At 37.1% G+C, this 26567-nt stretch overlaps 1 protein-coding gene across 1 annotated transcript; it reads right to left on the bottom strand.

Moving 5' to 3' along the window:
* Positions 1-166: 166 nt before the first annotated feature.
* On the bottom strand, positions 167-23368 carry LOC120152643 (pumilio homolog 5-like). Its single transcript, XM_039164832.1, has 10 exons — positions 23286-23368; positions 18032-18685; positions 3720-5122; positions 3487-3628; positions 3237-3344; positions 2235-2447; positions 2013-2123; positions 1218-1412; positions 675-846; positions 167-427 (listed from the first exon to the last, which is right to left on the bottom strand). The coding sequence occupies exons 2-10, from the start codon at positions 18482-18484 to the stop codon at positions 399-401; spliced, it is 2826 nt and encodes a 941-aa protein (XP_039020763.1). The 5' UTR covers positions 18485-18685; positions 23286-23368; the 3' UTR covers positions 167-398.
* Positions 23369-26567: the final 3199 nt, after the last annotated feature.

The following is a 26567-nucleotide window of genomic DNA, read 5'->3' as shown; positions in this document are numbered from 1 at the left end:
AGGTTTCAATTACAAATCAAAAGGGGTCTATATTTCAATCAAACACAATTTGACCATACATACATATACACACGCGCCTACGTACATATAATGATGTCCGTGTGTCTAGATATGCATCATTTGTTGACATACATGTATACATTGCATGCATACATACATGCATACATAATGATAACCTGCAAGCAATTGTCAAATTTCAATCAATTTCAAAGCAATCACTGCAAGCTTTAAGTTGTTTGGTTCTATACATGGGTATACACTTCAAAACATACAGTAATACATTTATTCCCCAACTTTTTAACTATTTATCAACCAGCCCTGCATCAGCTCCAGGATGTTGTTCACCCTAACAATGATAAAGAGCTTTTTCCCAGTCGCGCCTTCTCCTCCACTGATTACTAATTTCCCCAGGCCGAGGCGTCGCTTTCTGCGTAAACGATCAAGTATTCATTTGCCTCAATTATTTTCGATTAAATCAGCAAATACAAAAGACCGAAATCACACGACACGAAATATGCAGCAGTCTAAATTATTTCATGATGTAACCAAATAAAAAAGAGCACAAACTATTTCCTTCTTAATTTTTTCAGGTAAGACATCAGGAAGAAGAGAAAGTTATCATCGATCAATCATCTTAAGATTTATGCACGTGGTCGAAAAGAAAATTCACGCACCTTCTCCGAGCACTTGTTCAAACCGAGCAGCAATGTGTTTCCCATATGTATATTTCTTCAAAGCATTGAGATTAACTCTAACACGATCCAGCAATAGTTCTCGTTGTCTATCGTTGCTTACTTCAAGAACCTTCTGCACCACATAATTTGCATATTGGTCCTTCATCATCGTCTACCATAGAAAAGTCCAGACAAGAAATTGTGAGCAAAAAAGGCATGTTTGGTTCGCGATATAACACACTCGAAAAACATCAAAGAACTAAAAACAATCCCCGAATCTTCATGCTCATAAGGCATCATAAACGATCATATTCCAAGTGTAGTAAATTTTTATACAAGAACAAAAGTATTCAGATATCTCAATCACACAACATACACAATCATGTTCCCTCGATGATTCATAATGTAGGCAATGCATTATATAAACACCAAATATAAAAATTATGGAAAACAAAGAAGAGCGATTATTTATTTGACAACCTGCCAGCAGAAAAGAGTTTAATCTACACGCACGTTGTGATAAATGCTTTTTACTCGACTCACCAATAGAGAGTCATTTTCATCAGATTGTCCGATGATCTCCTCAACCAGACACTCTCGTTCAGCAGTATCGCCATACTCCAAGCACTTTTCAACAACATTCGGCGCATATTTATGTTGACTCATTTGTACAATTTTCCCAGTCAACTTGCTAATAATGTGGCCACTTTCGTGTGGCTTTCCCCTATCCAAAACATGCTGCGAGTAGTAAAATGCAACAGAAAGCTTTTTCAATCAAGAGATCAGAAACGACGGTAAGTTATAAAGTACAAAGCAAAAATAATTAGGAACCAACAAAGAGACCTTGATTTTATCTAGTTTCCCTATAGTCAATATTATCGACAAGGATAAATTTTCATTACCACCAACTTCCACAGAATACAACTACCGATATATCAGTCATAGAAAATGTAAGCTAACAAAAGAAGCTAAAAAGAATAAGGAATAAGAAAGCATTAACAGATATGCCATGAACCTCCGTTGATCCAACTCTTCATTTTTCGAAATACCGTGCCCGACACCCGAGTTAGACACATATCCAGACATGGGTATAGAGATATGACCTCCAAATACATGGAAAGACGAGAATTGAATATAACAGAGTCGGATACATAATCATGTCCAACACTCACATCCTAGTCCAAGTAACATAGCCATTCATAATCACTATACAGCAGGTCAACAAATAAGCTGTTATACCCTCTAAAGACGGTGCTCAATTTTAAGAAGCAAATACATCATTAATAGAAATTATTCAATCAGCCATCAATAAAACGAAATCAGAAATTAAAAGTGAACCTGTGTAACATAGTTTCCATACTGATCTTGAGAAAGGTCATAAGCAGCATCCAAAATTTCATCAATGATGCATTGACTTTGCAGTTCGTTCGAAGAATGCTCCAAAATTCTCTGTCATAAATTCGACAGAACAGCAAATGATAAGAACATGGTGTAACAGGTACATAAATTAAAACTATGTTCGGCCTGGATCTTGTAGAGACCAACAAAATGTAATATTACCTGAATGACATGGCAACCATAGGGATGAGTAGAAAGCGTAGCAACTTGACCACAAAAACCCGAAATAATAAACCCAATTCTATCCATGGGGATACACTCTATACACTTCTGTATCACATGATTCCCATTTTGGTCACGCACACATTTCATAACATGACCGTCAAGCTCCTCAACAAGTCGTATTTTTTTATCAAGCTCAATCACTTCTAACGCCTGGAAAACGAACACAAAAGGTATCAGTCAGAAAACTGCACTAAATTGATGAACATGTGCTTTGTCATCAACCATAACCGAAGCCCATTCGAAAATACACTTCAAGATGGCAGACTATTTACCATTTTTATACACTTCAAGAGATGCTCGAGTATTTTATGACCCCAAGGCCGAAGATAGCTAGGATGCATCAAACAAGTAATAATCAATCTTCGCATATATGAACAAATCAAGATGCATTTGTTGGAATATATATTAATGTGCATATCAACAAGAATAACCAGTTATTATTAATCCAACATTATTAACCAAATAAAGGGCTGTTAAGCATCAGAATACATGCAACAGATTTATGAGATCATATAATACAATGAGTTGAATGCACAGATAGATATTCCTCGAGAAAAGAAGCTAAGATTTCACCAGAGGGGACATGTAGGAATATAATAATTTATGGCCTTGTGAGTGTCCTGCTGTTTTAGGGCTTTACTGTTCAATACATTGATATTTAATTAGCTTATAAAAGAATGTATGGCTCGGAAGGGCACACCCATTCTTCACTATTATTGCAAATTATATTTAAACAGAGAGAAACATGGGGAGAAAGATTGCATATGTTTAAGTACAAGCTAAGTATTTTCAAACTGATCATGATATTTGAATATAATATCCGTTTTAATTATTCTTCTTTTGAGGGGTCAACATTTTAAAATAATGAAAGTGGGTTGTCCACTGAAATATTCAAGCTCAACCACTGTAAACATTATGCTCGTAAAAAGTTCCACATACCTTCTGTATCACACGACAACCATACATTTGCAGACTAAAGCTTAACATATTTCCAACCAGTTGATCAGCAAGTTCATTTCGCTGCTCGAAACTTCCATGCTCAAAAAACTGCAACACAGAAACAAAATTAGGCAATCACAAATATGCTATCCAATTTTTTTACAATTCCCATGAAAAGTCAATTACTTAAAGCATTCATTTTTTTTTTGGAAAGTAAATTATTTAAACTAATAAACATTTAAAGCCATACCTTTTGAATAACATAATTACCAAAAACATCAGTCATTAATCTTGAAGCATGTGGAACGACTTCTTTGTAAACAGACTCCTTATCCTCAACACAGCAATTCTCCAGCTTCTGCTGGATAAATCGACTCCCATGTTGATCAACACTGAAGTCAAACAGGTATTAAATTATTTCTTCCACTGGAGATAATCAAATATTATATAGAGAATGAAAACAAACTTGACAGAGAAAACTGCCTGAATTCAACTATACGCCCAGATATATCAGAGAGCTCAAATTTCCGGGCATTGCTGGATTTAAGTTCCTCGAGAAAAGAATGCCGTCTGGAATCCTCAAAGCTATTGACCCTCTGTCCTTGCCATCCAGAATATGGTCCTGCTTTTGGAGGAAACCGTGTTTCATTTCTGCGACCTAGAGGAGTCATTCCACCAACAGGTGATGATGGCATCAGTGGACTGGCAAGCGGTGATGTTGGGTAGTGGGCTATGACATCCATGCTTTGGTGACCTCCATAATAGCCACCACCAATGCTTCCAACTTTCCCAGGACTTGGAATGCTTAGCCTTCCATTAATTGGAGGCTCAAGTTCTGGATCACCAATATATGCAGCACCACTTGATTCTTTCTGCACAAAAGGATCAACTTGGCCCCCTGTAACACCAGTTGATGCCAAATGACCATGCTGAATAGAAGGACCATATATGTTGTTAAAAGAATGTTGGAGGTATTGCATATGAAGCGGATCAACTAAAGAAGGTGGTAACACTAGGCCATGGTGCCCATAAAAATGGCCAAGATGCTGTAAATCACTTGTATTTGGAGTACTTTCCCCAGTTGAAGCGCCATAAGTTCGATTATTGAAGCTTGAACCAGAAGCAGTAGAATCAAATGGCAAAGAAACAGCAGCATAAGAAGGATATCCGCCCATATATGGGGGAAGAAATGCATGGTTCATGGGATATCCACTGATATTGTATTGTGGAGCATATAGACCAGATGGCTGAAAATTGGCATACCCAGAAATCATATATGGTGCTGCTGTTGCATACATGGGAGGTGTGAGTCCAGAAGAATGCAATAATTGTTGTGACCCCACAGAAGAAAACTTAGGATGGCTATACAAATGGCTCAATCCTTGAGAAATAGCCTGGGCTGAAAGTCCTCGGGCCTGCTGTGCGTGAGCTGGTTGCATGGATGAATAATATTCTTGAGGCACATTCCTTCCATGGGATCGTTGTGCTTCTTGTTTTTTTCTCATTTTGGACTCTACAGTGGACAGTACAACTGACTGTGGAACATCACCAGATGCATCAGCATCCGGCCTAGTATCTTTCATGTTTGTATCTTCTTTCAAAGATGTTGGCAACCTCCCTGTCTGTTCAGGACATGGTGAGCTCTGAACAGAGGTCTCTGAAGAATCCTTGTGGGGTATCAAACTGGTAGCATGAGCATCTAGGGCACTTTTATCCACACATACATCAACAGAACTTAAGACCAATTCTGGTACTTTTGAAGCATTGATGGAAGAAAAGTTTGATGAGACTGCATTAACATCATGATCTATAGGTTCATCTGCTGTTGTGATGCCTGATGAGCGTGACAAACTATATACAGGTGAAGGGGTGCGAGGGAAATCTTCCTACACATTTACCAAGAAAAGAAGCATAACATCAATATAAGATGATACAAATGCAAAAAGCTGAAAACTACTTAATCAACACATGCTAATACTGAAAAAGAAACTAGCACATGAGACATGTAAACCCAGTTCCGAGAAGCTTTGTATCAAACTTTCATAGGACCATCCATGTCTGCATAGAGTATATTTATCAGAGGTTGAAGTTCGAATTTGATCCTTCAATTTCTATTCAATGATTTTAGTTCTCTGTCCCAATTGTAATGAATTTACTTCATATACTTTTATTAAAAGCAACTTTACGGATAATAGCTAATGGTATTAAGATATTGCCTTTTAATTTATATGATGAGCCGTTCTGGTAATAACCTGCATGGTATGCTAAGGTGGATTAATTTTTCTTTAAACTGCATGGTAAGCTAAGGTGTATTATTTTGGACATGCAGTAATTTAAAATGTAACCGGAAATAGGACATTCTTATATACAGATACATATAACATATATGGGGTAGTTTATTTAAAAATATCCCAAAATAATGTTAAGAATTTTTCTACCAGTAAAATTCAATTTTTGTTTAAATTCAAAATTTTATAATTAATGTTAGTTTTCAATGCCAAATATCTGTGTTAGCCACCATAAATCCAACCCTAATCAGAAATAGGACATTCTTATATGCAGATACATATAACATATATGGGGTACTTTATTTAAAAATATCCCAAAAATATGTTAAGAATTTTTCTACCAGAAAAATTGAATTTTGTTTAAATTCAAAATTTTATAATTAATATTAGTTTTCAATTTCAAATATCTGTGTTAGCCACCCTAAATCCTAGATTGCTAGGAGTTCATTTGATTTAGGTCTCTATAACCAAGATGATTAGCTTTTATAAGTTCCAAGTATTAATTGCGCATATTAGTAAGAGCTTTTAAATTAGTAGAAGCATGAACCAGACAATAATATATAATAAAGAAAGATTCAAGGATACATGTATCTGTTGCTGGGAGAATGGGTGAGAGAAGAGTAGAGAGAGAAAAGTTAAAAGAGAAGATAGATTCCGGTGAGGTCTGGAAGGCTTTTGTCGATAATCTCAGCAGGAGAATTTCTCGACGTGTGCTAAGGGAAATTTTTTCGTCACATGGAGTTGTGGAGAGAGTTTTCATCCCAAAAGAAACTAGGAATCCTAAATATAAATTTTCGACTTTTGCATTCGTTCAGTTTGAGAAGGAATTTGGTTTGAAGAGGGCAATAGAGATGTTAAACGGTTCACCGATAGATGAGAGAAGGATTACAGTCAGAGTTGCTAAATACAATAATGATCGTCCAATGAAAGCGGTAAAGTATAGTCCAGTTAAGCCGGCTACAGATTCGACTAGAGCAGGACCTTCGAAGTTGAAAGATTTAGATTTTTCCAGTAGAAGTGTGAGAGATGACAGAACGTATAAAGATGTGTTACTGAATGAAAGTACGAGGAACAATGCAAGGAGGTATAGGGAGATAGATGCTGAAGGGAGACACAGGGAGATAGCAAGGAAGAATGTTCTGGAAATGCATATTCCTTCTGAGAGTTTGAGTTGGGTCAAAAGATCTTTAACGGGGATTATGAAGCTTTCCTTTGATTTTAAGTCAGTTCAGGAATCCTTTATTAATGATGGTTATGAAGTTCAGATTGTTGGCTGGGGCTATGCCCAAAATTCTTGTTCTATCATTTTCAAATCTCTCGAAGAGATGATGGAGGCATGGACAAAGAAGAAAGATGAAATAGGCTTCTTGTTCGATAGATTGGCCCCTTTACTGAATGAAGATGGAGTTCCAATGGCTTTTTGTCAGGTTGAGTTAATTGGGGTTCCTCTGTTATACTGGAATGAATCCTTCTTGGAACGGATATAGCTGGGAGATGGGGAATTATGGTAGAAATCCATGACTCCACTAAGAACAAGGTTGATCTCACGTCTACAAGAATTTTAATGAGAGTAGACAGCCCTTTTGATGTTCCAGAATTCATTACTCTTGGATCCTATGGTAGATCGTACAGAGTTAATATCAAAGTTGGATCAGTTTGTGAAGATTCAAAGCCTTTTTTCAAAAAATTTCCGGTGGACGGAGCAGTTGGGGAACACTTCGGTGAGTTGAGGTTTGAGGAAGAAGAAGACAGGGATATGTCAGAAAATGAGGAAAGTTCAGTCAAATCAACAGAGAAATTCAGACAAAAGGTTTACTTATGGTTTGATGAGGAAGTTTCTTTCGGCTCAACAGAAAATGATGGGGAAACACACTTTCCAAGTTTTACTAAACATGGGAAGGATAATAAAAGAGGTTTGTCAGGTTCACAGAACATTGGGAATATCAGAGAAGGTGAGTTTACAGGTTTGGGGATCAAAATTTCAAATAATCTGGCTGTTGGGCCTCAGGACCAAGCAGATGAAGATGAGATGAGATATTTGGGTTGGAGGTTTCTAAAGTAATTCCTTCTGGGCCAGCTTATACAATTAATAAGTTTGGTAAACTGGTTCAGAATAGAAGAATAGAAGAGGCAGGCAGTGTTAAAAAGCAGTTGAAGGGGTCCAGCAACAATTCTGATTCGCATGGCAGTGAGGATACTGAGGCTAAAAAAACTAAGCTTATGATGATAGTTCCTAATTCAGAAAATTCAAAAAGCCAATCAAGAGGTCGATCGTTGGTTATGCATAGAAGATCTCTTTCTTCAAAAAGTGAACCTTTAGAGAGGAGGAGAATGTCCAACTATAGAAGAGTTTATAGAAGAAGCATGTAGAGGAATTACTGGCATAGGAATGATCAGAATGGAACTTCTGTTTCAGAGGTTGTTCTAGATTCACAGAAGGTTAAAGATCAGTTCTGCTTATCTGTTCAACAGAATCCTATAACAGCAGAGTCTAATTTACAAGGCAGTGAAGATCCAAATTTAGTCAAAGAAGCTGGAGTTGGAAGTTTTGATGGACAGTATGAAGAGTGTTTCGGAAAGACATTCTTTTTCTAATTCTGGTTTAACCAATAGAAGAGTTAAGAGATTATTGCTAAGGGAAACTTTAGAACAAGTCAATATTTCTATAGCATCTTCTTCAGTATTCTCGGTCCTATCAAACGAAGCAATAGCTACATGGCAAGTGAGTCAGATTTTGGGGGTTTCTTTTAAGCAGGGGAAGGAAGCATTTCTGGAAAAAATTATTAATCTAGAGAAGGACTTTAATATGGCCAATTGAGGAGCCATATTGGGTAATTGAGTTTTTTCAATTATCATTCATGAAGGAAAAATTAGCCATTATTTCATGGAATGTAAGGGGTTTGGGAAAAAAAGAAAAACAGATAGCGGTTCAGAAATTAGTCTCTAATTCTTAACCTTCCTTTCTTTGGCTTCAAGAAACTAAAGCTGAGAAGATACAAAGGTCTTTTCTAAGGAGGAACGGGTTAAATGCTTTTCGAGGTGTTATCGAGTCTCCAGCTATTGGTTCTTCAGGAGGTTATTATAGAGCAAAACGTAGAGAGGGATAGTCTCAAAGGAAAGTCAGTCTCCGATGAGAACTGGACGGTGTTCATCGACAATCTTAGTAGGAGGGTGTCCCGACATTCATTAAGGGATATTTTCATAGTACATGGTTCTATTGAGAGAGTTTTCATTCCCAAAGTCACTAGGAACCCAAAATACAAATTTTCATCGTTTGCTTTTGTTCAGTTTAAGAGTGAGGATGGTTTGAAGAGGGCAGTCGAGGTCTTAAATGGTGTTCTGATATATGGGAGAAAGATTTCAGTTGGTCCTGCAAGGTATAAGGGAGATCCTTCCTGGTCTGAGGGAAGGAATGTTGCTACAAAGGTCCTCAGTCAGAACATTGCTGGAACATCCAATTCTAATCAGGCGAAAGTTTTATACAATTGTTTTAGGGATACTAGGTCTTATAAAGAGGCTTTGTTGTCAAACAGAAGTGCAATGGGAAATAAAGCGATTTCATCCGATGATATTCATAGGGGGAAAGTGAAGAAAAATACTTTGGAAATGCATATTCCTTCTGAAAGTTCCAATTGGGTTAAAAGGTCATTAACGGGGATTATTAAACACTCATTGCAGATTGAGTCAGTCAAGAAGGCGCTATTTAAAGAGGGTTTCGAAGTCCAAATTATCATATGGGGATATGTGTGGAATTCTTATGTGATTGTCTTTAATTCATTGGAAGAGATGAGGGATACTTGGTTGAAGAGGAAAGAAGAACTAGAGTTCTGGTTTGATCGATTAGCCCCTTTGTTGAATGATGATGGTGTCCCAATGGCCTTTTGTTTGGTGGAACTAGTGGGGGTCCCTCTGTTATACTGGAATGATCAGTTCTTCGAACAAATAGCAGGGAGATGGGGGATAGTTGTTGACATTCATGAAGCCACTACGAAAAAAGAAGATCTCACAACGGCGAAAATTTTATTAAGGGTGGAAAGTTGTTTTGATGTTCCGGAGGTGATCTCTCTGGGTTCCTATGGAAGATCATTTAAAGTGTGCATCAAGGTGGGATCGGCGTGCCAGTCTTCAAGTTCTTTTTTTGGCAACTCTCCGGTGGAAGTTTACGGTGAGGGACGTTGTGGAGAGAAAGTCACTGTAGAGGAAGAATTCAAATTGTTGTCAGAAAGTGGGAATGATATAGATGTTTCAGCAGAAGATTTTCGGCAAAAAGTTGACAGCTTGTTTGACAATAGAAGCTTTTCTGATTCTGGGGTAGTTGGTGGGGAAAAACAGCTCGGTGGACTTTCTATAGATAGGAATGGCATTAATGGTGGACTGTCAGAAAGTCATAGTATTGGGAGTATAAAAGTTGGTGATTATGCCGGCTTAGGAATTAGAAAGTCAAAATTTTCTGATTTTGGATCACAGGCCCAATCAGATAATGAGGGATTTTCTGGGCTTGTTGGCTCAAAAATTATTCCAGCTGGTCCAACAATTAATATTAACAAGTTTGGCAAAATGATCCTCAAGCAAAAAAATGTTAACTCTGGAAATGCTAATGAAGAAGAGGGAAATGAGTCAGATTCAGAGAAGTGTCTTCAGGCTGAAGTTAGACAAGTTGGGCAACAATTAATGTTGTTAGAGCCAAGTATAAATATGGTAGAAAGCTTCTCAAGGGGGAGATCGCGGTACAGAAATAAAAGATTGTTGTCTTCAAAAAGTGTCCCGTTAGAGAGAAGGAAAACAAACAGCTATAAGAGGTTTTATTTAAGGTCGACGAGCAGGAAATTCTGGCATGGGAATGTTCTGAATGTTACTCCTGAAAGAGAGGAGGATTGGACCAATAAGGAGGAGAATTTTCAGCCCTCAAAAGTTGTTCAACAGATAGTGGAAGTGGAGGTTGCAAGAGAGTTGTCAGAAGGTGATAGATCTAGATTCATTTCCAGCTCGGACTTTAGAAGAGCTAAAAGATGTTTGTTAAGAAAAGCTTATGAACAAGTGTCAATCTCAACAGTTTCTACTTCAGATTTTTTGATTTTAGTGGAGGAATCCTTAGCAACTTGGGAAATCAGCAAGTTATTGAGGGTGTCTTTTAAGCAAGGGAAGGAGGCTTTTCTGGATAAGATTATTAGGGACCACTTCTTTAAGATTTTCAATGAGCATTCGACTTTAGAGGTGGAAGAGATCAGGTTGATTTTTCCTAGTATTTCAGTTGAGCAGAATCTAAGTTTAGAGAAGGAATTTTCAGAGGAGGAAATCTGGGAGACTATACAATCTTGTGATAGTAATAAAGCACCGGGACCGGATGGTTTAAATATGGGCTTCTTCAAAAGGTTTTGGCATGTCCTCAAGGTTGATTTATGAAATTTTTTCATTATTTTTATTTGGGGAAAGAATGGAAACATGGGGTTAATCATACCTTTATCACTCTCATTCCAAAGGTCTCTAACATTGGTGGTCTAGATGACTTTAGGCCAATTAGCCTAGTTGGTGGGTTGTATAAGATCATTTATAAGTGTTTGTAGAGGAGATTGAGAGGTTGCATTTCAGACATCATTAGTCCAACTCAGTTTGCCTTCATACCGGGTAGACATATTCTGGACTGTTCTTTAATTGCTAATGAAGGAGTGGATTATTGGGAAAAAATGGACTCAAGGGCTGTGTATTCAAGGTTGATTTCAAGAAAGCTTACGACTCTGTTGAGTGGTCTATTTTATTTAAATTAATGGAGAAAATGGGATTCGGGTCCAGATGGAGGGGATGGATTGAGCAGTGTGTAACCACAGCTTCTGTTTCGGTTCTTGTAAATGGAGTTCCTTCTGAAGAATTCTCAATGGCTAAAGGTCTTCGTTAGGGTTGTTCGTTGTCTCCTTTGTTGTTTAATTTAGTAGGGGAGCTACTTAATCTATTGATTCGAAGGGCAGTGTCACAGGGTTTGTTTTCTAGAATGGTGATTGGCAGAGAACAGGGGTTTGTAAATGTGTCACATTTACAGTTTGCGGATGATCTGATTATATTTTTTGGTGCCTCGAAGATGCAAATTCAGAATGTCAAAAGGGTGCTTCGAGTTTTTCAAGTGGTTTCTAGTCTACAACTGAATTTGAAGAAGAGTAAATTATTTGGTGTGAATGTTAATGAGGAGGAACTGCTGGAATGGGCTACTTCTATTGGATGTTCAATTGGGAGATTTCCTTCTGAATATCTAGGACTTCCCCTAGGTGCTACTAGAAATTCTGCAGCTATTTGGGAACCTGTCATTAATAATTTTTTTAACAAGTTATCCGAGTGGAAAGCAGCATCTCTCTCTTTAGCAGGGAGACTAGTGTTAATTAAGGTGGTTCTATGTTCGCTTCCTATATATTATCTTTCCATAATTAAAATTCCAGCTTCGGTTCTTAAAACCCTTAACTCTATTATGTCTAATTTCATATGGGGAAGGGGAAATGGCATTAGAAAAATTCACTGGGTTAGTTGGTTCAATGTTAGTAAGCCGAAGAGTGAAGGGGGCTTAGGAGTTCTTAATCTTAACTTGATGAATAGAGCGCTTTTAGGGAAATGGACTTGGAGGTTTGCAAATGATAGGGACTCAGTTTGGAGGGAAGTTGTTTGTGCCAAATATAGACTCGATTCTTCAGTTTTAACTCTGGACAGTAAGCTTCCACCTAAGGTATCCTGGATTTGGAGATCACTGCTAAATAATTATTTTAAAGAAGACTTCTTTGGCACTAAGTTTAGAAGCATGAGTAGTTTTCATGTTGGTGATGGTAAAAATATTCGGTTTTGGCAAGATATTTGGGCTATGGATCATCCACTTGATGTCATTTTTCCGAGACTATTTTCTATTTCCTTAAATCAGTTTGGGAAACTATCTGAATTTGGGGAGTATATCTCTTCCGTTTGGACTTGGGATGTCAAGTTCAGAAGAGATCTTCATGACTGGGAACTTGAACAATGGTCTAACTTGTTGGCTATCATTACAAAATTTTCACTCTCTTCGGAATTTCCTGATCGTGTGATCTGGAAAGGTACTGGGGATGGGGTTTTTACTGTTAGATCAGCTGTTAATCTAGGTTCATTGGAGACTTTGGGATCGGAGGTCTTTTTCTGGAAGAAGATCATTTGGAGAGGTCTACTACCTCCAAGAGTAGAGTGTTTTCTTTGGCAGATCGCTCATGGGAAGCTGGCTGTTAAGACTGAACTTGTCAAAAAAGGTGTTCAAGGAATTGAAGATGTGTTGTCTCCCCTATGTAAGATGTCAGATGAGTCTCCCTCTCATTTGTTTTTCTCTTGTTCGATGGTGTGGTTCCTTTGGAATAAGTTTTTAAGTTTTTAGAGGATTTGTTCTGTTTTACCAGCGGACGCTAAAAGCTTCTTTCTAGCTTGGGATGGTTTAAAGTCTAACTCTTTGATTTGGCCTATTATTCCAAGGGTCGTTCTGTGGACCACTTGGAAAATGAGGAATTTCGTGGTGTTTGAAGGGGGGGAGTTTGATAAGGCAAAATTCTTCTTTTTAGCAAGGTTTAGGCTTGCTTCTTGCTTCTTAGCAAAGTATAAAGAAGTGTCTATCCCTAAAGACTCACTCATTTTCGATCCTTCTCTTGGGGACTTGTTTTCTCTTCGCTTTACTTAGATTTCTCCTACTTTACTTTGGTCTCCTCCTCCTTTGGGTTTTGTTAAATTAAACGTTGATGTTGCCACTACAAGGGATTGGAAGAAAAGCGGGTTAGGAGGAGTTCTTAAAGATTCCTCAGGTTCTACTATAGGTTATTTCAAGGAAACTGTTGATCTGGGACCGCCTACGTTGATGGAGTTAAAGGCTATTCTTATGGGGTTGTCTTTCTTTGCAAACTATCGACAGAGGATCAATGACCGTCTGATTATAGAGAGTGATAGTAAGGTGGTTGTGGATTAGATTAAGGGAGATGAATTATGTCCTGTTGTATATGCCTTCTTGATTAAAGATATTGCTCATAGGCTTAATGCCTTTGAAGGTGTTGTTAGATGGGTTAGTAGGACAGCCAATTTAGAGATTAATGCCTTAGCTAAAGAAGGCATAGGCTGAGTCAGTAAAGTTGTTGATGGTTGTTTAGGGTGGTGTCTGGATTTTGTGTTTTGTAATGGGATTACTAGTGTTATTTTCGCTGATTTTGTGTTTTTAGTTAGGGTGTTTTATGGGTGTTTCCAGCTTATTTGGTTCTGTTGGGGTGGTTTTGTCAGTTGTATTGTCAGTTGTATTGTCGGTTGTATCTTATGTGTTTTTATTGTTCAATAAAATCCTAAGGCACTCTTTTCCTCCTTCCGCTGATTAAGGAGCTTCCCTACAAGCTCCATTAATCAAGAAGGGGATTTTTAATGAGGCCTGAAATTCTTATCAAAAAAAATAATAATGTATTTGAGATGGAAGATCACTGCATTAACAGAAGATTTATTGTTGTTGTGGGTAAATTCAATTTTAATCAGTTCAGAAGTGTGCTCATTAATGTTTATGGGCCTTCAGTAGAGGAGGAAAAAGAAAGTTTTTTTGAATAACTTAGTGTGTTCATTTCTGGACAGAATCTCCCTGTGTGTGTTGGTGGGGATTTTTATGTATACTTGAGTGAAGATGAGAAGGTGGGTAGAGCTCAGAACATATTCTCACTGAGGATCTTCTCTCAGTTTATTCAGTCTGCTAGTTTAATTAATTTGCCTTTGAAGGGGGCAGATTCACTTGGTGTAATAACCAAGATGATCCCACTTTTGTTAGATTGGACAGGTTTTTGGTGGATGGTCAATTCTTGGCTACTTTTCTTGAGATTATTCAGTCACTTATACCTAAATCTATCTCAGACCATAATGTTATTTCTTTACAAAATGGAGGTACTAATTGGGGGAAAAAGCCTTTTAGACTTTTCAATTATCTAATGGAGGAAGAAGGCTTCGAGGATATGGTCAGTTGAACAATTACAGATTATAAGAAGATTAGTAGAAAAACTGGAATTCTAAGTATTTTGAAGAACTCTAAATTAGCTATAAAGAAATGGCCAGGGAAGAAAAACCAGTTTCCGGGAGCTGCAATATCAGATTTAGAAAAGAAAATTCAAAAGATAGAGGAGGATGCCCAGCGTTTGCATGGTAGTTCGATTCAGGGGATAGTTGATGAGTTAAGTGTTTGTAGATCAGAATTATGGAGACTTCATAGAATTGAGGAGCAGATTTGGTTTCAAAATTCTAGAAAAAAGTGGGTTAATGAAGGGGATCGAAATACAAGATACTTTCACACTTGTGCCTCAGTGGAGAAAGCAAAATGCATTGAATGTTTTAAAAGTTGATGGGAATATTTCTCATGATCCAGTTGTTATCAAGACCACGGTAAAAGAGCACTTTTTTAAAATATTCAATGAGAGGTCTACTTTAGATGTTGAAGATACTTTTTCTATAATTTCCTTGGAACAAAGTGTTCTTTTAGAGAAGGAATTTTCCAAGGAGGAAGTTTGGGAGACTTTAAAATCTTGTGATAGCAATAAAGCTCCGGGGCCTGACAGATTAAACTCGAGATTTTTCAAAAGGTTCTGGTCTGTTCTAAAGGGTAACATTCTGGATTTTTTTCGCAAATTCTATTTGGGAAAAGATTGGGAACATGGTATTAACCATACTTTTATCACCCTAATTCCTAAAAGTCCTAACAATGAGAGCCTTGATGATTTTAGACCTATAAGCCTAGTAGGAGGAGTTTACAAGATTTTATCCAAGTGTCTTTCAAGGAGGCTTAGAAGTTGTATAGGAGATATCATCAGCCCGAATCAGTTTGATTTTATACCCGGTCGACAAATTTTGGATTGTTCTCTGATTGCTAACGAGGGTATCGATTATTGGAGGAAGAAAGGACTAAAGGGCTGTGTATTTAAGGTTGATTTCAATAAGACTTATGATACTGTTGACTGACCTATTCTATTCAAAGTGATGGAAAATATGGGTTTCTGCTCTACTTGGATCAGTTGGATCAAGAGATGTGTTACTACAGCTTCGATTTCGGTATTAGTCAATGGGGTTCCATCGGAGGAGTTTCCAATGGCCAAGGGCCTTCGACATGGTTGTTCACTCTCACCCTTATTATTTAATCTAGTAGGGGAATTGCTGAATTTATTAATCCTAAGGGTTGTTTCTGAGGGATTATTTTCTGGTATGACTGTTGGAAAGGAGGAAGGGTCTTTTAATCTTACACACTTGCAATTTGCGGATGACTTAATCATTTTTTGTGGAGCTTCGCATACTCAAATTATGAATGTGAAGATGGTGCTTAGAGTATTTGAGGTTATGTCAGGGCTGCAACTAAATCTCAAGAAGAGCAGATTGTTCGAAATTAATATTTCTCAAGAGGAGGTTCAAAGTTGGGCTGACTTCATTGGTTGTGCAGTTGGAAGTTTCCCCTCTAACTATCTAGGCCTTCCCCTAGGTGCCACTAAGAATTCATCAGTTATTTGGGAACCGGTCGTGCAGAATTTTCACACAAAACTAGCAGGTTGGAAGGCAGCTACTCTTTCTTTAGCTGGCAGATTGGTATTGATCAAATCGGTTTTGTGTTCACTGCCTACATACTTCTTGTCAATGTTTAAAATTTCAGCTTCAATTCTTAAGTCTCTAAATTCAATTATGTCATATTTTTCATGGGGAGGGGGCAATGAATTAAGAAAATACACTGGGTTAATTGGGCTGAAGTGTGTAAATCGAAGAATGAGGGAGGTTTGGGAGTTCGGAACCTCAATTCTATGAACAGAGTACTGCTGGGGAAATGGTCTTAGAGGTTTGTAAATGAAAGAAGTTTTGTTTGGAGGAAATTTATTTGTGGTAAATATAACATTGATCAATCAAGGTTATTGTTTGATAGCAAGATTTCACCTACTACTTCTTGGCAATGGAGAACGGTGGTTAATAACTATTTCAAGCAAGACTCCTTTGGTTATAAGTTTCGTAGTCTTTGTAGTTTTCATGTTGGTGATGGTAAGCATATCCATTTTTGGCAATATATTTGGGCTGCGGATTATCCGTTACAGGTTATTTTTCCAAGACTGTTTCTGATTGCTTCTAATAAACCCGGCAAGCTTTGTGAGCTTAGGGATTTTCATCCATCGGGCTGGATTTGGGATATGATAACAAGAAGGAATTTAAATGATTGGGAGCTGGAACAATGGTGTAATTTGATGAGTATGATTTCTTATGTTTCTCTGTCTAAGGATTTCAGTGATAGTTTGATTTGGAAAGGCAGTGGGGATGGTGTTTTTACAGTCAGTTCTTGTGTTAAGAGATGTGTATCAAGTTCAGAAGAGGTTCGGTTCTGGAAGAATATTGTTTAGAGTGGATTGATACCCCCAATAGTTGAAACATTAATGTGGCAAATTGTGCTTCAAAAACTTGTTAAAACAAAATTGGTTAAAAGAGGAGTTCAAGGCTTTGAGGATGATTTATGTCCTCTTTGTAAAAAGGTTGAGGAGTCTTCCTCGCACTTATTCTTTACGAGTTGAAATCAAATTCGGCTATATGGACATTCATTCCTGGGGCAGTTATTTGGACCATTTGGAAAATCAGAAATTTTATTGTTTTTGAAGGGAGAAGCTTGATTAGACAGCTAAGCAAGTGTTAGGCTTGCTACTTGGTTCCTAGCCAAGCATAAGGATATTTCTAGTCCTAAGGATTCCTTAATTTCTGACCCTTCAATAGGGGATTCTTATTCGTCTTACAATTTCCTGAAGTCTTCTATTATCCCTTGGTTACCTCCTCCTATGGGTTTCATAAAACTGAATGTGGATACTGCCACTAGCGGTGATTGGAAGAAAAGTGGTCTTGGAGGTATTTTAAGGGATCATTCAGGTGCAATAATAGGATCTTTTCAAGACTCTGAGGGTTCGGGACCTCCAACATTGATGGAACTTAAAGCTATTCAAAGGGGTTTTTCTTACTTTGCTTCTATCCAAGGGATGGTTAAAGATCGGCTAATTGTTGAGTGATAGCAGGGTAGCAGTAGACTGGATTAACAATGTTGATTCTTGTTCAGTTGTGTATGCTTCTATTGTTAGAGATATAGTTGTTAAACTTAGAATTTTTGGGGGTTGTTAGATGGGTTGCAAGGACAGCTAATATGGATGTTGATGCCTTAGCAAAGGTTGGTATAGGCTGAATTTTATGCTATTAGCACGGTTTGTTTGGGTTTCTGGTTTGTTCGGAAGGGGGTTCTTGCTATTTGTAAGGGTTATTTGTTTTTTCGTTTGTAAGGGTTATTTTTTCCTCCTTCCGCTGATTAAGGAACTTTTATAAAAGATCCATTAATCATGAAGGAGGTTTTTAATGAGGCCTTCCAATCTTATCAAAAAATATATATATAATAAAGAAAATGTTGGGCTCTCACCACCATCTATCCGGAATGGCAGACAATATAGTAAACCAATAAGTAAAAAGAAGAATAAATGGAAAAAAAAAGATAAGACAGGTTTATACCTGTATCAGATCAACCAAACTCTTGTGTCGCCCAGCGAAAGACGCTAAATCTTGTTCAAGCAAAGGCTCATTACTATCTTCAGCCCACTTGTCTAAAGCTTGTCTAGGGGTTGATCTATCATTCTCAACTTCCTCCTTATGTGTAGAGAGTGAAGTTTGAAAAAATGGTAAGGACCCATTGCCACTATCATCCATAGATGTTGCTCTCCAGTTATTACCGATATCACCAATATGGCATGCCAAGCGTCGATTTTCATGTGAGATCAGTGGTGGCGGAATCCTTGGATTTAAGTTGATGTTGGAGCAGTAGTAAGCTAAACAAACCGGATGAGAGCGCAGTTGCACTTCAGATTCACACTTGTCGTTGACACTGCTCAAACTTGCCAAACTCGAATCCAGGTTAGCGTTCTGTTGAGCCAAAAGGTTGCCGAGAGCTGTAAATGAACCTTCCATACATGGTGGAGCACTACCACATCAATTTGGCATTTTGTCTATTTGATCTCCATGGATTCTTTGCCCTTTCAAAAGCATCCTCAACTCCTCTACTTCCATATCCTTCAATTGCGAACCAAATACTAGAGCATCCTTTGAAGAGAACCACTTTGAGACCCCACTACTTTCTATAATTCGCATCGGGCTCTCAGTTGCCATGTTCTCTACGGAGAAAGATCATCAAAAAAATTATATTCCTAACAACAGGATTCACATTATTCTCTCTTGAGTGTATCCAGCAAATATAGATGCAATGCCTTGTCAATTAATAAAAAAACTCACTAAACAATCACAAGCATTAGCACATATGCAAAAGCTCCTACTAACATAAATGAAAAACATCACCTTTTTTTTTTCTTGCTTTCCTTCTGCTCCTATATAGGGTAAGGTTATCAAATCTGCAAGCTCCACAACAACACTAAGAAAGCAAGCAAATCTAAGTACTAGGTTAGATCTCGAAATTGCAATCTCCGGTTCTAAACTGCTGGGTTCTTCCTTGGGGGTGTAAAAATACCGATTATAAAACTATGCCCTAATATTTGGAAAACAAACAATTATTAATATTACATTACATTGTCCAAATCATTGTTTCAAGGTACGCACCCTGACAATAAAAGCACCTCAAACTCAAACAATTTCGGGCATTGCACATATTATCAAGTGCACAACTGGTGCACAGACAAGCTTTTTTAAGTAAGTTGATAGGACAAAAGGCCTGCTTCATTGAAGTTCTCTACTTTGTTTTATATTTTTTTTCTTTTCATTGGATGTACCTTTACAAGTAAGAAAAAGGGATAAAATCTAACACCTTACTTCACAAGCATTTTAGTATTCAACAAAAACTATCAAACCACAAGAAAATAATGCATATTGACAGAAAAATTTGCTTGTTTTGTAGATAAACTAGGCCTATCTTTAGGGGTTGTTTGGTTCAAGTCATATAAGATTACCGGGGGAATGGAATCCACATTCTCCCGTTTAGTTGGCCGGTAATCTCATTCCCGGTAATAAAAGATTACCAACAGTGGATTTTTTGTGGTATATTACCGGGAATATCATTACCCCCATTCCCTTAGGTATTGTTGGATTACTGACGTTTTTGATTAAAATGCCCTTAAATTTTTTTTTCAAAAATATCCTTCTTCTGTCATTGAATAATAAAAATTCTACGAATGTTAAATTACAAATTTATCCTTAAACTATTTTAGATTTAAAAAAATATATATATAATTAAAATTTTATATGAAGTTCAGGGATTAAAATAAAATTTTACCCTTTCGTTAAACTTTTTTATATTTTCAATTTTGTAAAAAAAATTATATAAATTTTATGAATTTAAATTTTTTAAAGAAAATATATAAATATCTTATAGTAATATTATAGTAGAATTCAACTTGTTAAAAAAACAAATGTATAATAAGGACAATTTGGTCAAATATGCATTCCAATAATCTTTTATTCCTTTAACCAAACACGGTAATCTTATATTCCAGCTAAACCAACCAAATACAAAATACAACATTCCCAGTAATCCTATTCTCTGGTAATCTTTTATTCCCACTGGTAATCTTACATTCCGTGAACGAAACGCACCCTTAGAGCTATGTTACGCGGGTTATGAGTATGTGTGCCAGATACAGGTATGTATCTAACATGGATATGGTTAGATAATTCTAGGCTTTTCCATGTATTTGGAGGATCCTTAGAGGCCATATACCTATATCCATGTGTTAGACACGAGTGTCGGACACAGTTACTTCAAGAAAACTGGAGAGTCGAAGCAATATAGAGTTCAGCAATTATATGTCTTAAGCCTATATATATAACATATACAACAGATATTTTTGCCACTTCAAAAATTCCTCCTCCCCCAAATCCTCTCTAACCGAAAATCCTAAGCCAAAAAAATCTTCCAAACTCTTCAAATGTTCTTCCAATGGTCATCATATATTCATCCCAAAAATCAAGTTTAATCCATCACAAACATCAAACACTCCCCAAAATATGTTTTTCAAAGATCAAACACCCTTATTTTCTAAGAACATTATCATATTCATCTTCCAAAACCAAACTTGATTTCCCAATAACACCAAAAACAACCCGAAACCTGTTTTTCAAAGATCAAACTAACCATTTTCCTCTCTAAAACCCATGAATCCCAAGAGCATCACCCCAAATCCCAAAAGTCTTCACCTTAAAATACCACCATGGTTCATGAGAACCACCCATCTTGACCACCTAAAATCTACCCAAACCTGAGAGCACATTGACCACCCCGACCTCCAACCGATTCCGGCCGGCCACCGCCTCCAACGCTGGCTGGAACTTGTTTGAACTCCCAAAAAACTACAAAAAAACATACAACGAAGAAAAGCTCACCTTGCACCCGGAATGAACAACGAGCGACGACGAGACAAATCCCGAAGGTAAAATCGCTTCTCTTTTCCCTCTTTCTTCAAGATTTTTGAGCTATTGTTTTGTAACAACAATAATTGCTTCGGTTGATGATTAGTTGTGTGTTTAATGCTAATTATCGAAAGCTTTATATATTGATGATTTTGGCCTTGGATTTATGATTCCCGCTCAAAAAAATTTAGAAAAATGGTTGCAACTACTTAAGATTCTAGAACATTTGCTCGTTTTAATTTTTTTGAGATTTTATTTTGCATGCTTCAAACACAACCGGCGATGACGGCAGTGCGGTGGCGGTTTGTTGGAGAAGATGACCGGACCGTCTCGTGTAACTCACGCACCGGTGGCATCGGTGGGGAAGCTTTGTCTTCTTGGACAAGATGAAATCTTAGCTATACGATCTAATCTTGTTCCAATGGTTGAGATTGTTCCTTACTATTATCACTTGGATGTATGATGCGGCCTCATGAGAGTCATTGGATCTAGCTTCTCTTCCAAGCGCTCACGTGTATTTGTGTTTCTTTCACATTTATTGAAGCAAAGGTGACCCTTGGATGAAAGCTTATTAAGGGTGGAGATCAATTTATGTTTTCTCACTTGGATAGGTGACATCACCACCTAAAAAGTCACACTAATGCTTTGACTTATCAAAACAAAAACTTTTCCCCCAAAACTACATCCAAAACAGGCGGCTAGGGTAAAAATAGGATTTTTTGTTGTTTTTATTTATTTATTATTATTTTTATATATTTGTAAAATGTGTGCTATTATTTGGGCCTATAAAAAACTATGTAATGGACCTATTATCAAATGCGAATGGACTCTTTTTATAAAAAAAAAACATATACAACGGATACAAAAACAAACATGTATAAATATTGCACCAAGTGCTTTTTTTGCACTTATTTTGTATCTAGTGACTGAGGAAATATAAGGAATCTAGCACCTAGGGCGCCTTCTGCCCTTGACAATAAGAAAATAAAATCAACCCAAAAAGGTTAAGAAAATTACAAAATACATTTTAAATCAATTTAATGCTGAATATCTGTAATGTGAGAATTAATCAATTTTTTCCCTAAATCCTAATTCATCTCAACAACTAACCAATCCAAAATACTAAACATTTTAGAGGGTTATTAGTATCTTTCAAATAAACACACACACACAGATATATATATATATTATTTACTTGCAGGTCTTAAAAGGTCATACTCTCAAGTATGTTGATAATATTGCCAAATTACATCATTGTTATAAGACAATTTCCCACAAGAAGGATATCCTGGTTAGCAAAGCACATCAACAAGCTAACAAATCTCGAATAATATACAAAAACAGTTTCAATCTTCTATGTATAAGACGAAATATGATTAGTTTATATCTTACTTTGACATATACCAGAAAAGCATCATAAAAGAATTAAGGAAATGTCTTGTATGGTATCCGAAGAACATCTGTTTATTAGATGGAAGATGTATTTATGGGGCCATGACTTGAGTCCAGGGTTCCATTTTAACCCAAGCAACTATGCAGAAGAAATGATATTCTTAAAACAAGGTTTCCTAAGTAGTGTCAATGGCAAAAGCAAGCAGGCTCAGGCATTTCAAAACCAGAAAAACTGAAACTAAAAAACGAAGATCGATATCTGAAAAAAGACAAAAGCACAGATAACCATCAAGAGAAAATATGTGAAAGTAAAAATTAAACCGTAAACTAATAAATAGGTCAATCAGCGCACAATTTAAATGACGGATCATGTAATTAGAAAAGATGCAAACATCAATGAAAGATAGTACTCAAAAAATAAATAAATAAACCAATTCATACATGCAAAATGGTAAGCTGTACTAATACAGGCGCATCATTTGCAATAGTCGTCAGCTTCACTGAGGTAAAGCTAAGGATAACATTGAACCATCAGCCTTTCAGACAACTAGATATTCAGTTCATCATCAGAAAACAGTAAAGACCACATTATATAGCCTATATATAAAATTCATTTAACCAGCTGTTTGAATCATATAGTTCAGACCTCGGTTCGAAATTATTCCAAAACTCCATACAGGCAACGCTAACAGCCATCAAACAATATGCATATACAGTAATGATCAATTTTCATTTCAGACCCTGAGATAAACTAACAAAGAACAAAAAATAAACCCAATAAAACACAAGTCATCCCTTATCAATAGTCTTAACAATAACACCCCAAAAAACCCTTACTTTATCAACCAAAAAAAGTCACAGCTACACCCATTTACTTGGAAAAATATCACTCAAGAGCTATATTCAATAAAATTAAACAAAACCCAAAGAAAAATAAGTGTTGCCAAAGTTTAAAACCCCGCACCTTTGGAGTTTGAAACAACAACTCTTCACCAAATCTGTTGGAGACTTAGTAGATTGATGGAAATGCCAAGTAAACCCCAAAGCAGCAGGCTATAGCAAGAGAGAAAGCAGAGTCATTACCTGCACAGATTGCCTACGTTTTATTTAACCCCCGCAAGTTTGAAAGTTTTGGACTTTCATATCTCCCTTTTTTTCAAATTTAATATAATAATTTGGTAAGAGAAAATAATCTCAGTGACCAAAAATGTCTTATAATATACGATTTTAACCAATTTTTTTTGGATTTGCCAAAATGACCAACTAAATCGCAATGCGATCGATAATTCGCAACGCGATCTCCAGAATCACAAATCAGTTCCCAGAATCGTAACGCGATTATGAAGAATCGCAATGCGATAGTACAAATTCGCATTGCGAGTTTCCATAATCGCAACGCGAATATGAAAATCGCAACGCGAACATATAAATCGCAACGCGATTCTGACTATCGCAATGAGTATCCGTAAAATCGCAACGCGTATCCGTAAATCGCAACGATAATACGCTAAATCGCAACGAGATTCTGACTATCGCAATACTGAATTTCAAATTCGCAACTCGATTTCTGAATTCGCAACAGGTTTTAATTTCACAACACAAATGTTTTGAGTATATAACTACGCAGCAGCAGCAACTCATAACCTAAATTCCTAAATCGCAACTCATTCCATCTCCATCTATCACTCTCTCCGGCGACATCCGTTCCTATATCCAACGACATCCGGCAACAGGTTTTAGTTTCGCAGCTCGTTTGTTTAGTAAATTAATTTACAATAATGAAATCATCTAATGTTGATCATGTTCAGTTGTTATCACTTATTAGGCATTCATTTGACTATCGCAACACGGAAATGACGTTCGCAATCATCTTAATGTCTATCGCAACGCGGAAATAAAAATCGCAACGACAAAATCGCAACGCGAAACTAAAATCGCAACGTGAAAATCGCAACGCGGAAATGACTATCGCAATGCGAAATGAAAATCGCAACGAGAGAATCGCAAAGCGAAATGAAAATCGTAACGCGAATTTAGTTTCGCATTGCGATTCTCTCGTTGCGATTTTCAGTTCGCATTGCGATAGTCATTTTTGCCTTCAACATAATGCAGATTGAAATCAACAAAATCAATCATTACATTTCAATCAATTAAACAAGCACAAATAATAATTATGTTCACATCAATTAAACAAATCAACTTTTACAAATCATCTCAATTAAACAATCAAAAAATAAGCAATAATTCTTATTTCCTCATCTACTATTGAATCAACTTTTGCAGCCATACATCATTTTCACGCAGCTCACTTCTGAGATTAACCTGCAGAAACCAAACATTTGCTCAAACAACACTTTTTACACATCTAAAACCTACAAACATCAAATTATTGAATTCTAGGTACTTAACCAAACATTTTCAAACCAAAAGCCTATAAACTTACCAATTGTTTATATACATTTTCATAACGCGGATGCAGGTAGGCAGCGTCTCGCATATATCGCTCTAGCCATAAAATGCCGAAACCACAAGCCTACTGCACCTCTATCTCTATCGGTGGGAGGTAGAAAATGTGTACTTCCTGTCGTCAAACGCTCCAAGCACATGCATACGAGAGGACCACAATCCCCTCTGGCTTCCTTCGTTTGTTGTGGTACGGTCTCGTCTCTGCTAACTGTAATATTGAGCTTCTTTGGCTTCTTGTTTCCAGAACGAGTCCAATAATTTATCGCATCCAAGAATTTAGCCAAATGAGAGCTCCATCCCTTAATAATATCTCTTAAATTAGCCAATGATATGTAATTTATCATGCTGTCATATACTATTGCCTTAAGGGATGGGAGCTGAAGCTCGACGAGAAGCCAATGTTTACTTTCCAAAACAGGGATAAACACCTGCAATCATAAGTAATAATTCATTCATTTGCGCACTTATTTATGAATACCTTTAAACTCAATCTAAAATAAATATTAACCTTATCGACCTCTCACCATGCAGGATAAAGTTTAGCTTGTCCATTGCCCAACGCAAATGATTCATCTCGTTGATTCTTCAAGTGAACGACATTAAAAGACGTAGGCATAATTGTATATCGTGTATTTCTTTTATTTTTCTTAAATTTCCTAATTATTAGAAGACGTGACACCCACGTATCGATATGCTGTTTTACAAAAAAAGACATATATTAGTGACTTACATAAATTTTCAAATTGAAATATAAGAAAAATATAAGACTTACCCCTCCATCGAAATAGCCATTGTCTTCGACCCCTAATAATACGCCCCGCCAAGACCGATCAAGCAACAAATAGATATCATCGTTGAGCTTGCATATGTCAGTGAAACACCCTTGGCTCCGCTCATGTAGATAAAAATCAACTGCGGTCTTAGCCCAAAGGGTGTTATCCAGAATTGTGTCTGGTAGTTATCTCCTCTCCACTTCAGATACCGGAATGGTACTGGCCGGTAACTCATACGAGAGCCAACTCTCATCCATCATGTCCGGCACGTCAGAGGGTTTCTCAAGAATCTTACATATGACGCCATGTGAATCGGGCTCTTGAATGGTGGGAGGGACCTCTTCAACGATGACAGTGGCCTCTTGAACGGTGGGAGGGGACTCTCGATGAATGATAGGGGCCTCTTCAACGATAGGAGTGGACTCTTGAGGGATGACAGGCGAGTCGGGCTTCTTCTTGCGGTGTCTTCGCACTATTAGGGTGTACGGATACTTAATAGCACGTGCACGCCGTCTGATGCGTGAACTCCGTCGTGCAAGAAAAACCTGACGTAAAGCATCCACCTTATCGGGCCGCTAAATAATTAAATATAAAAATCAGTAAATAAACAGACATGATATTTAAACAGTGAAAACAAAGACAAATATTAACTTCACAGTGTTAAAGAATAAACAGTTTAGCAGTATTGGCAGCAACCGAATAAATTTACTAAGCAATCTAAGTGAAATGGTTAATCTAAGTGAAATTACGAGTAAATTTATCATCAAGTTAAATATGGAAAATCTTAAACTTACCTCGTTGTATAGAGTATGAACCTCATTCTGCAACGATACTACCATCTCACGTAGAGCGGCAACCTCACCACGTAAAGTAGACACCTCCACATGCCATGCACCATCGTTATCGCGTAGAGTACCGATCTCTTAACGCAAGGCATTGACCTCATCATGTAACTCCCTTGACTCATCCCGTGGAGGTGGAGGTGGAGAACAGGGAGATAGAAGTCG

The sequence above is a fragment of the Hibiscus syriacus genome, unplaced genomic scaffold (assembly GCF_006381635.1).
Source record: "Hibiscus syriacus cultivar Baekdansim isolate YM2019G1 unplaced genomic scaffold, ASM638163v2 tig00111095_pilon, whole genome shotgun sequence".
Lineage (NCBI taxonomy): Eukaryota > Viridiplantae > Streptophyta > Magnoliopsida > Malvales > Malvaceae > Hibiscus > Hibiscus syriacus.
The sequence above is the reverse complement of the archived record's forward strand: the minus strand, read 5'-3'. Positions and strand labels throughout refer to the sequence as shown.

What these genes read in the sequence shown, in the direction of transcription:
- LOC120152643 (XM_039164832.1), bottom strand. Translation starts at nt 18,484, where the DNA reads ATGGAAGGTTCATTTACAGCTCTCGGCAACCTTTTGGCTCAACAGAAC. An exon ending in GTTGTCGTGTGATACAGAAG is followed by an intron (nt 2,448 to 3,236) that starts GTATGTGGAACT and finishes TTCGTTTTCCAG; the next exon opens with GCGTTAGAAGTGATTGAGCT. An exon ending in TGAACAAGTGCTCGGAGAAG is followed by an intron (nt 428 to 674) that starts GTGCGTGAATTT and finishes TCGTTTACGCAG; the next exon opens with AAAGCGACGCCTCGGCCTGG.